Below are 14,993 nucleotides of genomic sequence, written 5' to 3'. Positions count from 1 at the left end.
TTCCGGGTCATTTATGACCCGGCCGGTCCGGCCCACCCGGACCCGTACTGGTTGGTGAAACCCAGCCCAGCCCACCCATTTGCCAGGTCTAACCATTGAGCTACAGGCCCAATCCCATTGGAATACCACCTATTAGGGCGGGAAACACATTCCACCATTTCCCCCTTTATTTCCACCGTGGTGCTAATTCCATCCCCTTCTTCGGTTATTCTGTTAATTTTTTAACGGAACGCCATAATTAGGCAGAATCAAATAGGCTTGATTCCGGCAATCCAAACGCTGTATGATGCAACAAACTGTGTGAGCACGGCCGGCTCAGCGCCTCAGCCATAGAAAATTTTGTCCAAACTCCATTCACAAAGTTCACCTGAAGGAAATCACATAGCCCAACTCAAATCAAAACTTCACCACAGCAAACACCCTCATCAGCTTAAATTTTGTGAACAAAGTGCATGGAGAATAAAAGAAAAACAAAACCTTTAAAGCCAATTCAAGCAAATAAACCTACAAGGAATATACAAGGTTATCATGCCGAGAATCACCACTGCCTGTGGAAAACTGAAGTGATTCTCCACAACAAAAGGAATCCCAAAACAAAACCTTTTGCACTTACAAACCTTGATGCCCAAACACCCTCCCACACCTGCAAAACCTCCTTTGTATTGGAATGATCAAAATCTCATCGTCCTTCATGCAGATCTTCGGAGAACACTGCCGTTCGAGAAATGTTGTCTGCATCGAAGGCACTTAGACCCGAAAAAGGGCCAGAAGAGAACATCGATGAAGTTCCATCGGATTCATATGTTGTCGAGGACTGTCTGTGATTGGGACGGGTGGAAGTTGCTAACATGGAATCTTGGTATTCTGTTATACGTTGCACCATTTTAAGGGACTGAACTACTTCTCCCATTGTGGGTCGCTGGCTTGCCTCAGGGGCAACACAAGCGGCTGCAATCGTGCACACACGTATAAAGTCGTCCTTTGGGTATTTGCCTGCGAGTTTTTGGTCTGCGAGCTCTTCTAACCGATCTTTGTCTCTAAGAATGGGCCGGGCCTGGAAGCATTAGGAACCAATCAGAAAGATGACCATTTCCAACTTGTAACAGATATAGACACTAAGGGCTAGATTGCAAGTTTGCATACAAGTTGAACCCGAAATCGAATTGGATTGCACAACCAAGCTAGTCCCAAATCATGAAAGAGAATACTGAAATGAAGGCCATATTAAAACTATAATTGTTGGTAAAACAGAAAAAAAATATGAGATCCAGGTTAGATGAGCATCTGAATGGGGAAGTACCAATTTTTCAACACTTGGGCTCGGAATGGAATTCAACCAAGGTTAAACGGAGTCGACTCAGGCGAGCAATGACTGAGGCGGTCAATTGTCATGAACTTGGGCAAATCAAAGGAGTTTTGATTGACTTTGTCGGGCAAAACTCAAATTCAGGCGAGACCTCGGCCAAAGGTAAAAGATAGTCAACTCAGGTGAGTCGACGATTTACTCGGAAGGTTTTCAAACAGTGGGAAAGTACAGTAAACCAATTTTTGCTCAGGTATCATGTGCTGTAATATTTAAGTAATATAGAACAATTTTGCGTGTGTATATATATATATATATATATATATATATATATATATATATATATGCATTATCTATGGTTTTATGCATGTGCATATGAATGTACGCAAGCATCTTTGTATGTGGTAAGGTGAGGGCTCAAGCTCCAAGCTTAATGGTTGAAATTATAAGGGAAATAACACACAAGGGAGAAAGTTCTAACCCAGGTTACAAGGTTCTCCTGTCCTGAAGGTTGTGACATTTCCACGGGTTTCCTTCCTGTCAGCAACTCAAGGAGAACAACCCCATAGCTGTATACATCACTCTTTACTAATAGATGTCCAGTCATGGCATATTCGGGGGCTACATACCTGAAAATCCACCAAGATATTATACCATTCAATAGAAGGGGAAATTAAAAGAATATAATATCAGAAAGAGAGATTTACCCAAATGTGCCCATGACACGCGTTGATAGGTAGTTTGTTCGGCCTTCAGGGGCTTGTTTGGCCAGACCAAAATCTGCAACTTTAGCATTAAAATTGTTCTCAAGTAATATATTAGATGCCTTGAAATCTCTGTGGATGACACATGGCTGAGAATCCTCGTGTAGGTAAGCAAGCCCTCTAGCAGCATCAAGGGCAATTTTCATTCTGGTGTCCCAATCCAGAGGGCAATTTGCTCCCAAGGGACCTGAAAACAAATTGGTTGTTACCAATCATGCACAAGAAGTCTAGGAAAAAGCTCATATCAGAAAAACCCTGTAATTCAGAAATGTGAGATACCATGGAGCCAGGCTTCTAAGCTTCCATTTGGAACAAGCTCATAACAGAGAAGGTTCTGAGAAGAGTCACGGTTACTGTAGTAACCCACAAGTTTCACAAGATTGCGATGATGAAGCCTGCTCAGCATTTCAACCTCAACCAAGAATTCTTTATCCCCTTGATGCCCCCCACTAGTAAGCTTTTTTATAGCAACAGGTGTGCCATCACTTAACACACCCTTGTAGACCCGTCCGAATCCACCCTCCCCAAGGATACTTGCAGGTTCAAAGTTATTTGTTGCTTCTTTGAGCTCTTCATATGCTAGAAACCTTGTACTGGTCGGGTGAGGAAGAGATCCATCTCTTGAAACTGCATCTACAGCCCTCTGCTTTCCTGCAAAATGAACTCAAACATATTCAGTTCATTTCTTTAGTCAACTCAACTCAACTCACACTCAAACATATTCAGTTCATTTCTTTAGTCAGCTCAACTCAACTCAATTCAAACATATTCAGTTCATTTCTTTAGTATGACACGAAAATCATATAGCATCACTATAGCATTTATGACGTTTATATTGCAACTTATCTAGTTTTAAAGGAAAGATGTATGCCTATTATTACATGTCATGTTTGTATCACATGCATAAGGCATCATAGCCTACCTACATGCATTTCTATTTCGAATGACTCTGCGAGCATTCATGGAGCTTAATGCATCTTCTTGAGTTAATGAATTTGTTCCATTCTAATATACCATTATTATGCTATGTTAAAAATCTTTGTGGGGCTTAATGCATCTTCTTGACTTAATGAATTTGTTCCATTCTTATATACCATTATTAGCTATGTTGAAAATTTTCAAACTGAGTGTCATAGCTATTTCTAAGACTAGTTTTTACAGTAAATGTATGCTATGTAAGGTATAGAACCATACTCACTGTCACAAGCAGCTGTGGTTTGTAAAACAAGGCCAAGTGTTGCGTTCGTTGAATGTTCTTCAGAAAATATAGCGGTGTCATGACCACTTATGAGCAACACACGCATGCTTGTCCAACACAAATCTTCAAAGGTGACTACAAGATCAATGGTTTGTTTGACACTAAGCTATACAACAACAAAAAGATGCGTAGGGCAAGATAGAGCAACCCAAAAATGCTGCCACAGCCAAAAAGATAAGTGGGCTTGGGTAGTGCAAGGCTTCCTGTGCCAAATTTTCTCTGTGTTAGTGGTTTGTCTACCAAACCCTACAACATTTGTTTTCCGAGCAAGTAAATACTATATTATAAAAAAGAAAAATGAATAAGCCATACAACAACAAAAGGATGCAAGGGGAAAGACAGAGCAACCCAAAAATGCTGCCACAAACAAAAGGAGAACTGGGCTTGGACAGAGCAAGGCTACATCTAAGGCATACTATGCCAAATTTTCAATGTGTTACCAAAACTTTTGCTAACCTGTCCGCTAGACTGTTTGTTTTGAATGAGTAATATTGCATTTGCACAATCCATTAATGATATCTTGCCTTTCCAAAAAGAAAGGATGGAACTTCCAGGGAGAAGGGTTCACATCCTTCAGCCATCTGGTAATGTTGAGGGTGTCTCCTTCAATCCATTACCAAACCCTACAACTTCTTGCTTTCTTCTTTCTTTCCTTCTCCTCTTCTCTGCCCTTCATTCTACATCTTGGCTGATTTTCTACAAGACTCTTCTTTCTTTTACTCTAACAGGTCCTATGATTTATGAAATCTTCTAAGGATATTGCTAAATTTATCATAAAAAGGTTCGCCTGTGTTGCTTCAAACAACTCGAAGCTTACTTGAGAGACATTATAAAAGACACCTTGAGCAAAATATCCAAACCCAATGCAAGACTATAGATCTCAATAGATTGACATTGTTGGATATGGCCAAATTGCAGAAGAAACACATACCAGTTTCTTTGGCCGGTGCTTTCGTCTTTCCTTGACTATGTGTGCATGAATAGATAATTAGTATAGATATAAATATGATAATCAGAATTCCAGCACCTATACCAAGGATAAGAATCAAACTTGGTTGCTTCCCTCCATCAGAAGCACTGGATGGTGCAGTTATAGAGGGTGCACGAGGCTGTGCAGCTGTAGATGGTGATAAGCCCAAGGCTGGAGCTGTAATAAGAAGCAAAGTTATAAAAGCACCATTAATTTTAATATAAGAGTCAAGAAGTAAACTTAAATGCACACAAATATATGCAGAATAAGTATGCTAATAACAAAGGATGTGGAATACACATACAAGAATGCTCGAACCCAATGAAATGGGAAAGATGTTTTTAAGAAGAACAAACAAGGAACAATATAATTGATGCTGGCGCTACCATGTTTTGATAATTGCACTAACTGAACTTGTATTATCTTCTTTTCAATTGGCTTTCCAGAGCCTTTTGGGAATTGTAACAACCTTTGACAGCTCATTGAATAACAAAAGACAAGATGAGTTGGTGCAATGATCAAAACATAGTAGTGCCAATATCAATAGCATATTATTGTTAGTGTTATTACTATTTAGAACAGAAAGGTGCAATATTATTCTTTAGGAACTTGTGTTAGAATGTTTATCTTGGACCCTCCTCTCCTAGGGATAGTAGAGAATCACATGATAAGAATCAAACTTGTGTCAGAAGCCACCCCTGAAGACATGTATCATTGAGAATAATGGAATACATAAAATGTTCTTGAGAATGTGAATAAGAAAATCAAAGATTTACAAATGACGGGATACAGATTGATCAAGGCTTGTGGAGATTGTGGAGATTGTGCAAGTCAAAAAAAAAAAAAAAAGGCTTGTGGAGATTGTGCAAGTTAAATGTTTGAAATAATAATAATAACAATAATAATATTTTTAACAGAAATGTTCAACATTATTATTAACTTATGTTTTTGAAATGGTATTATTAACTTATTACCTTATGTTAGACTTATGTTAGACTGTTTGTTTTGCACCACTGCTTTGAACCTCTATCATTTTGTCCTCTAACCCTTTGGTATTGGGTCAGTACTTATGTTGCACTGTTTATTGTGCACGACTGCTTTGAACCTCTCTCATTTTTTTCTCTAACCCTCTGGTAAAATTGGGTCAGTGTATGTCATCTACAACTTGAGGGTGACTGAACGAACTTGACAACGACATGAAAAGAGGACCTAATTGTCATGGAGTTCGTCATTTGGATGATTCGCAAAATTTGCGGAGGAGAATCTAGTGCCCTTAACTGACTTTGCTTGGGTTGATAAAATGACTACGAACCTCACCATTGAGCCTATTGAAAGGAAATGCCTACTTCAGTGGTCCAGAAAATTCAATCCCAATTGTCAAACCAGAGTTGGATCATTACAATTCATTTGTCGGACCGATTTGATCCAGCGTGGAGAAAAGCTGGACTCACTAGGGAATACTGTTAGGAAGGGGGCTGATTGAGATCCAAAACTAGGCCCAAATAAGACCTAAACACCATGCACATCAATAGTGGGCACTCAGGGCTATGTTTGTCGCAAAAAATTGGCGAGCTTGGTAATTATGGCATGATGATTTTTAATGATTTTTATTTTATTTTGGGTAAAGTGTAAGTATGGCTGTGAGGGAAAAGGTGAGTGGTATATTTGGGGCAGATATTGGAATCTTTCCAATTTGGAAAGCTTATAAGATCTAAAATAGGTCTAATTGGTTTTTATTCGGAAACTTGAGATGGGTTTAAAGTATAGGGAAACTAAAAAATTTAATTTACTGAGATTTTAGTCCTTCTGGGAAGTTTCCAATTATAGGTTGAGGTCTGTGTTTTGGGCAGTAACATGTAAAACAGGATTCCTTTTTTTTTAATGCTCTAATATAAAAATTAAGCTTTACTTAGGTTGACCTAAGGGATGAAATTAAATATATATACTACTGGTATGGTAATCTTCTCTTGAAAAGGATTCCGCTCCTGGGGTCAGTGGGAATAGTTGTTCTCCTTTCCAAAGGATGATTTGGGAGTGATTTTCTATCTCCCTATGGGAAAAGGCTGTTACTGACAAAATTCCTGAAATGTATCGTTCGAAAACCGGAACAAAAAAAAATCGTTTCGTTTTGGATTTTGTCCAATTCCGGAAATATGAGACGAAATTTACCGGAATCTGGACGAAATGTCCAGAATGGCCGAAATTTGGGACGAAAATTTCCGGAATCTGGACGAAATGTCCAGAATGACGAAATTTTGGGCGAAATTTACCGGAATCTGGACGATTTTTTTTTTCCGGAACGAAATCCGAACAAAATGTCCAGAATGGCCAAAATATTCCGTCTTGGTGACCAAAACGAAATGGTCACCGGACCGATATTTACAACTAAGGGTAAAACTACGATTTAGGTATTTTGGCTCATTGGGCTTTGTGTTTTACCCTATTTCAATAATGTTAAGATCAAACTTATTGTCTTTTGATCTCTTGAGTCCAGTTTTATGTGATATGATTGGTGTACTTTGATGACTGTTCAATACTCTAGCAAGTTTTCTACCTTATTGTTGATTAATAGCTGTTTACTTGCATCAAATTGGTCTGGAGCATGTTCAATTCAGAAGAGTATAAAAGAATTGGAGATATCACCAAAGCAAGCTTCTATTGACCCACATGATAAGGATTGACAGATCGTAGAAAATTCTCCAAGATGTGTTGAAAAGGTTAGATCGGATCCTTCCTATTGTCGATTTACCTTGTGGAGGAAAAGCCAGGAAGGAATGTTGAAGATCTCAAGGAGGAAATTGATAAATCCACTATCATCAGTCTTACTCACCATCATAAGGCTCTGGCTTATAATGATCATGATAAGGCTCTAATTCTTTTTTTAGCAAAAGCTCAACCTGAACCGGCCCAATTTGTACCCCTAATGTGAAATGTGGTATGTGTTGAATTATCATATATCACTAGGTGTTTGTTGTTGTTCAGCCATTATAGATGGTTGTCTTTCGTATGTGATGGTTTCCAAGTGTAACTTATATTTTTGTAGGCTACAATGATCACTATAAAGGGTACATATGTTATTCGCTCTCTACCATGAAGATTTTAATCACTCCATGTGTTGTTTGATGAGTTTCGCTTTTATGATCCACTTGATTATTGATCGGGAGATTAAGGGGGAGAGTACTCATCTTCGAGATGCTGAAGCAATCACATCCACTATGACATCTAGTCCTTGTATAGATGACACAAGATAGCTCATCATATGAAAGGCGTTTTGCCTATCACAATAAGACAAAGTGCTGGCAACTCAAGTACTCAAAGATGTTGATCCTATGGCATTCACTAAGGCATTCTCCGATGATAGGCAGTTAGAAGCGATGCATGAAGAAATTTGAGTTCTTTACACAGAGGATACACGTGAGATAGTAGATAGATCAACAAACAAAAATGTAGCAGGATACAAATGGGTATACACACTCATACAGAAACTTGATGGGACAATCGATAGACACAAGGCCAGATTAGTCGGGTATAATCAGAAATGACTTGTCTACGATGAGACTTTCAGTCCAGTAGTTAAGAGAACTGTTGTGAGGTTCATCTTGGATTTGGCCAATATATTTAGGTGGATTATTCGAATGTATGTGAAGATCACTTTTCTTCACGGGTCAATCAAGGAGGAAGTTTCCATGGAAAACCAGAAGGCCTCAAAGTTGCCAAAAAAAAAAAAAAAAGCAGCTATATGCGCAGGCTCAAAAAGAAAATCTATGGGCTAAATCAGACTCCCAGGGTATGGTTTCATAACATTCATCAAGCTCTCATAATTCATAAGCATTGGGTATAGAACAAGTATGTCTGAAATTAGTATATTCATTAAGTAAACTCGAGCATGGTTTTGGACCTTTTGGTCCTAGTAGGGGTGTTGAACGGATCCACTTCAGATCAGATCCGACTACGTCCTAGTCACGGTCCATTAAAATTCCTTATCGGTCGGATAGGATTAAAAGTGTTCTTTGGAACCATTCAAAAAAAAGAAGAAGTGTTCTTTGGATCCTACTTCCCGGGTCACAGTCATGATCCATTTCAAATCGGACCATCCATCGGAGAGTCCTAGTAGGTCCTACCATGGTTTTAAATTTCGACCAAAATCCGAAATTTCGGGTTTCGGTGGAGACCGAAACCGAAATTGCACATACCCGAAACGTTGTTTTATTTCATGGGAAATTTCGATCGAAATTTCGTTATTTCCGAAATTTCGTGCGAAAATTTAGGGATTTCGACCAACCTTTTAGATTTTTTAATTTTTTATAGTTATCCCGAAATTACGTAACAGACGGAATATTCTTTTTAATACTCCGTCGGATTTCGCTCGAAATTTCGAAATTTTGCTCGAAATTTCGGTTTCGCAGGGGAACGAAATGCATATTGAAACCGAAATTTAAAACCATGGGTCCTACTTACATTGTACACAGTTAAAATTTTAAAAGAAGTTGGAATATTCAGGTCCACCATAAGTGTGTGAATAGCATTTTATTCAAATAAATTAATCATTTATCTATGACTAATCTAAACTTCTAAATAAGTAAAATAATGCTTGTAAACAATAAAACTAACAAAATTGCATACAAGAATATAATGCAACCAGGAAAATTAAAGATAAAATCACAGGGGAATCAAATTATTTGATATTATGTTGTCATTTAAACTGCACATTCACTAAAACAACTAACTAAAAATAAGATTAAATTGAAAGAAATACGGGCACCGAAAAGAAACACCTAATTTCCACAACTCATGAAAAAAAATCATATGTTTTTCCTAAACAACTGTCAGTGGAAGCAATTAAACATCTCTGTTTCTGTGAACAGATATGGGATGAAATATCATTACAAGGAAAGAAGTTGGGTATGTGAAAATGCAACTTTTTTGAAGGTTCAAGAAAACCAATATTTGAAGAAAACCAAAAGAAAAACTCGTGGGTTTATGGAAAACAACACTGAACAGAAATAGACAAATAAAATACAAAGAAGTGTGTGCTAATTTAGAGAGATGTCACTATAAATTGAAGGTCCCTCTGAGTGAAACTTGAACTGCAGTGGTTCGAGTTACTGTTTTCATTTGTAATCAAATAATGAAAAAACAAGAAATTGTGCAAAAGTTTTTCCTTTCCAAACATTTTTTGCAATCAAAACTGGGCCTAAATGGCCATTTAAAAAAAAATGGGGCCTAAATGGATCAGAATGTGAACTCCAAACAATTTCTGCAATCCAAGCAAAACCAGTAACTTGAAACAATCCAGAAGACAAATAGAACTTTGAAAAACCAGAAGCGATTTCTGCAATCCAAACAAAATCAGTGACTTGAAACAATCCAAAAGACAGATATAACTTTGAAAAACTAGAAGCGATTTCTGCAATCCAAACAAAACCAAAAAAGATGTGTGAGTTGGTGTAAAACCAAACAGACCAAGCCTATTCAATCTTGAGGAAACAAATATGATTTAATCGATCCTGTGTTCGTGAATGTGAAACTTACACGGGTTTAGTTTTACATGAATTTGGAAAGTGAATCCCAAAATGTGAAACTTATATGGGTTTAGTTTTACGGAAATACCCATCACATGATGCATACTATCAAAGAAGGTTTTAAATTTCGGTTTCGGAATGCGTTTCGGTCCTCACCAAAGCCGAAATTTCGAATTTTAGGGTGAAATTAGACGAAATCCAATAAATGGCTATTTTTTCTCCCAACTTATTTCCATCGAAATTTCAGTAATTTCGGCTGAAATTTCGGAATAATATTAAATAATTATCAAAAATCAGATTTTTGGATGAAATCCCTTAAATTTCGGACCGAAATTTCAGGAAAACGAAATCTCGACTTTACCCAATTTCAATTTCGTCATCCACGATTTCGGTCGAAATTTAAAACCTTGCTATCACATACATTTTGAGGGTATATTTGTAAAACAACTTCAAATTGTGAATGTCTAACGGATTTTCTTTGAATGTCTTGATCCGATCCGAAACATGTCCTTGGATCCTTGCCTACTTTGGATTTGAAGGATCCAACTGACCGTCTGGGGCCATTAACACGCCTAGGACTTAGTATATGTCGACGGCATTATCAGTATAGGGCATAATAGTGTGACATTCAGAGACTCTAAAAGATAGTAGAAACATTTGGTATGATGGATTTGGGACATCTCTGTCGAACATTTGATATAAAGGATTTGGGACATCTCTGTTAGTTCCTAAGAGTAGAAGTTGAGAAATCCAAGATAGATACTTGGATCTCTCAACTTACAGTGAGAAGGAAGGCAAAAAATCAAAGGTCCACACTCTCATTGAGGCATGGTAGGAGCTCTTCGATAACTTACCCTTGTCATGCCAGGCATCATGATAAACCAAGTTTTCAATTATTTACATGATGCTATGTATTAGCACTTACATGATCCTGTGTACTCTAAGGTATCTGAGAGGGTTTGTGATCATAGATTGTTCTATAGAGATTCTTAAGACAAGGGGACAAAGTGTGTGGTTGGGTTGGGATCATCATGGTTTTAAATTCCATGCAAACCGACACGAAACGACCGAAATGTTTCTATTTCCATCCCCACCGAAACGAAACTGAAACTGAAATACATGCCAAAACCAAAATCGTAAGTGCATTAGTGATATGCCATATCAATATGCATTACATATTTTATTTATATAAATTACAAGTGAAATGCTGTGTGTGTAATATGTATACACATTTATGTGGATTACATGTGACTGAAATGTGGTCTATACTGAATTATCAAACATGTGCGGCATACATGTCACTAGATGTTCGATGTTATTAAACCATTGTGGATGACTGTCTTACTTATATGATCGTTTTTAAGTATATATTTGTCCTTATTCTAGCATTTCCTGAAATTTCATGTTATAATTCTATCATTTGCATATGTTTCCAACTGAAACCGAAACATTTATATTTCCGTGGTGACCGAAACTGAAACCGAAATTTATGACCTCGGGATTATTACACACGCAGACATAGGACTCACAGGATATTGCATAGTGATGAATAATTGTGTGATCTCTTTGAGCAGAAAGAAACAGAAGACAATGGCCAGGTCAAGTGTAGAAGCTAAGTATAGAGACATGGCTGTGACTCCAACTGAACTTACAAGGCTAAGACACCTCAACTTCATTTAAGGTCAGCTGCTCATATTGTATTGTGACAACCAAAGCACCGTCAAGCTATCACATAATCCTATTTTTATGTCAGGACCAAGCATGTTAAGATTGACTACCACTTCATTTGTGAAAAGGATGAAAACAAATAAATCTATTCACTGTATGCTACAAGTCAGGAACAAATTGCAGATGTCCTCACCAAAGGATTCACTGCTGACTATCACCATTATCTTGTGAACAGGCTTTACATGACCCAAGGGACATAATAGCTTGAATAAAGGGGGTGGTATTTGAAGTGGTTGAATTTTAGTATTATGGGCATTGTTGTCATTCTAACTAACCCGCCTAGAAGTGACTTGTAACTTGACTTTTGATATGATGAATCAATTGAGATTTGACTCCTTAGGGAATCACTCGTATCCCCTTCTTATCTTCATTGATTCATCAAATTAACCATATTGATAGGATAACATGCCAAAGTCGTGACATTAGTTGTTACCCTCATAACACTGTTGGGTAATCACTACTGAGAGGAGACGAGTCACATATGGGATTGACCTCTAGCATGATAACAGGGACATGGATTTATCATGTACCTCTAGGTAAGTAGTGCAACTACTAGCACATGTGATATGAAACACATATTACAATGCAGCAAGAGATCTACGAGCATAGCATCACCAAACAAGGACTAATGTCAGATATTCCGCACCACCCAAGTAATCATCAATTGATCACATTCTTGATGTCCCTATCCACTGCAAATAGACTAATTATACTTGGCAACACAAGGACTAGGTCAACACCGCAAGTGGATTACTAACATTCAAGGTGATTTCATGCGGAAAATGATTGACCTTAAAACTTCCAACAGGATTCGTGGCTATGACGAATGTATGCTCTTTGAAAGTTAGGCTATTGGGAATAAGAAAGCAAGTTATAGTGATGGCTTTCTTTCAATAATTCATTCAGTCATTTAATAAATCAGAATCACATTGCTTAGGGATACAAATACATACATAGAAAGCTTTGTGGACCATACCAATGCCATTGAGAAGAAGGTATAATAAGAATAACAGTAACTGCATTTTTCCTAAAATAGATACTAAGATACATAAAAAATCACAAGTGTCAACTTGGTAAATTGTATCTGGGTTTACACAACTAGTAATATTAAAATCTGACCATATTGATAGCCACAAGCAGAAACATTGTACAAAAGCATTAATTACCATCTGCCTAGCATAGTTTGTGACTGTCAGACAATAAACCATGCTACAATACGAAGAAATTAGATTTTATCAATTCTATAAGATGGGAAGTCAGAAATACCAGGAGCAGGAGCTGGTGGCTTAAACCAGGTTAAATTAAGAAGTCTGTAGTCACCAACTAATGAAGAGTCAAGATGAACCTCATGCTTAGCAAGGGACGAATTCATTCTGTACACCTCACTGGCAGGAAAACTAATCCCTGTATGCGGAGCAATATCCATAGTAATATTCAACCCCGACACACCAACCACATAAAAGTTGGTGATCTCAAACTGGGTAACTAGCAAACCAAGCTGAGAAGCTAATTCTTCTGGAAATTTAGAACTCCAATTTGAACCAAGTGTAACGTTGAAAAGGAGAAGCTCAAGCTGTATAGGATACACACAATGGCAAACTCGACTACCTTGTCTCAGCACCATGCCTGGCTCACAACAGTCTGCCCACATAAAGAAACAGATGCAAATAATTACAGCCGAGGAAAACTACGAAAAAAAAATAGTAAGAAAAAATGGTCTCAAAGCCTCGTGTCCAAATAAGTTAGGATGATATCTGAGCATCCACTCCCTTGGTACTCTTGACACGATACCTTACAAAAGGCACAATTTTTAGCAAAACTTTTAAGCTCATTCAATAAAGTTAGGAGAGATAGAGAGCGAGGGAGGGAGAGAGAGAGAACTTACCAGAGACGTTAGGAGCCAATGGTGGTTGGGCTAAACCGAGAGGAGTCGCAGCAGGTTCCACTGAGTGGGGAGGGACAAGGGCAGAACTTGGGCCAGGAGTTTGGGTTCTCTGCATTGACGGGTTCGATAACCTTGGGGAATGTGGAGAGGGATGGCCAGAGGTCGTTAACGGGCCATAGTTCGGAGGATGGGCCGGTCCTAGCCTGGGCGAAGGCGCATTAATTAAAGGAACATGCTTCCTATGTGCTCTACCAACCAGTGGAAGAATCACTGGCAGGGGATGAATCATACTAGCGGGCGTGATTCCAGAATGAGCATCACTCCATCCCCCAGCCGGACCCAAAGCTGGAGCGACTGAAGGCACTGACTTATAGTGTGATAATTTAGCCTCAACAATAAACACCACATAATATAACACCAGCAATAACCTTTGGATTGGGACCTTCCCCAATACGCCTGAAAATTCAGAATTTTGGACAAAATTCAATATCTAGAAACATAAGAAATCAGGTTTTAGTAACATCAACAACAAGAAAAAATCATAGGTTTCTGTAATTTAAGTAAATTGTAGACAATAATACAGTGTGAGATCTAAAAAGCGGAAGAAATATAAAAATTCCAAAACTATCATTATCAATGGTTGGGATTCAAATCAGAAACCCTAAAATATGAAACATAGAAGAGAAAATAAAAATAAAAATCTGAAACCCTATCTAAATCAGCTCAACAAATCCAGCAGATTCAGCATATGGATTGAAAGTAACAAACATATGTTCTGCATTTCCCAAACTCAGCTCAGAAACACTCCAATACAACCAAAATCAAAATCAAAACCCAAAAAAACAGAAAAAGTACTTAAAATTACATACAATAAAACCACTAATGGAGCTCGAAAAATACCTAGACCTTCAGAAATCAACATTGCCGACGCTTTAATACTCGAAAATTTCAGATCTGATGTAGTTCTAACGAGTTCTTCAAAAAAGCCAAAAACAGCAGGGGAAAAAAGAAGAAGAAAAGCAAAATAAATTCAATATATGAGGCTAAAAAAAGTAGCCATGAGTGAGTGCGAATAGAAGAACCGAAACGGAGTTCGGAACAGCTGTTTCGGAGATCCGAAATTCCCAAATCGGCGAAAAATCGGAGTTTTACAGTCCATTTAGGGCGTTTTCCAAATGACAAAAAATGGCTCGATTTTTCGAGGTTTTGATTTGCCCTATTTTTCCGTTTTAATCTCAATAGGTTTGGTTCGGACCCGTGTCGGTCGGGAAAATGAAGAAAGCTAAATCGGAAGCTTAGATTTGATGTCTCTAATGTACGATTGCCTATAATAAATTCTCACCCCTTGTAGGATAATTCGCTCCCCCGGATAACGAGGGTATGTGACTATGTGGCAGACTTTGGACGCGAATTATCCTACAGTGGGTCTGAATTTATCATTGTCCGCTTGTATTTCTCTGTCTAACGTACGCGTCTGACGGAAAAGTATCATCTAACGGTAAAAACGGATCCCCCATCATCGTTACTGTGTCTGTGAACCGGATGAAAAGAGTATAACGTTAT

At 38.0% G+C, this 14,993-nt stretch overlaps 1 protein-coding gene across 2 annotated transcripts; it reads right to left on the bottom strand.

Moving 5' to 3' along the window:
* Window positions 1-403: 403 nt before the first annotated feature.
* LOC143852872 (Protein kinase superfamily protein) lies at window positions 404-14,570 on the bottom strand. Of its 2 annotated transcripts, none has more exons than XM_077362510.1 (8): window positions 14,331-14,570; window positions 13,431-13,886; window positions 12,812-13,186; window positions 4,257-4,472; window positions 2,347-2,718; window positions 2,011-2,254; window positions 1,785-1,932; window positions 404-1,054 (listed from the first exon to the last, which is right to left on the bottom strand). In XM_077362510.1, exons 1-8 carry the CDS (start codon window positions 14,350-14,352, stop codon window positions 680-682), a joined length of 2,208 nt encoding a protein of 735 aa, XP_077218625.1. In that variant the 5' UTR covers window positions 14,353-14,570; the 3' UTR covers window positions 404-679. The 2 variants fall into 2 exon arrangements, with proteins under 2 accessions (XP_077218625.1, XP_077218626.1); XM_077362511.1 differs by having other exon boundaries at window positions 14,337-14,570.
* Between the last annotated feature and the right edge of the window lie 423 nt (window positions 14,571-14,993).

This window comes from Tasmannia lanceolata, unplaced genomic scaffold (assembly GCF_043159265.1).
Source record: "Tasmannia lanceolata isolate RefF3 unplaced genomic scaffold, GAP_Taslan_0.1 ptg000019l, whole genome shotgun sequence".
In the NCBI taxonomy this organism is placed as follows: domain Eukaryota; kingdom Viridiplantae; phylum Streptophyta; class Magnoliopsida; order Canellales; family Winteraceae; genus Tasmannia; species Tasmannia lanceolata.
Note: the sequence above shows the minus strand (reverse complement) of the source record. Positions and strands in the feature narration are given on the sequence as shown.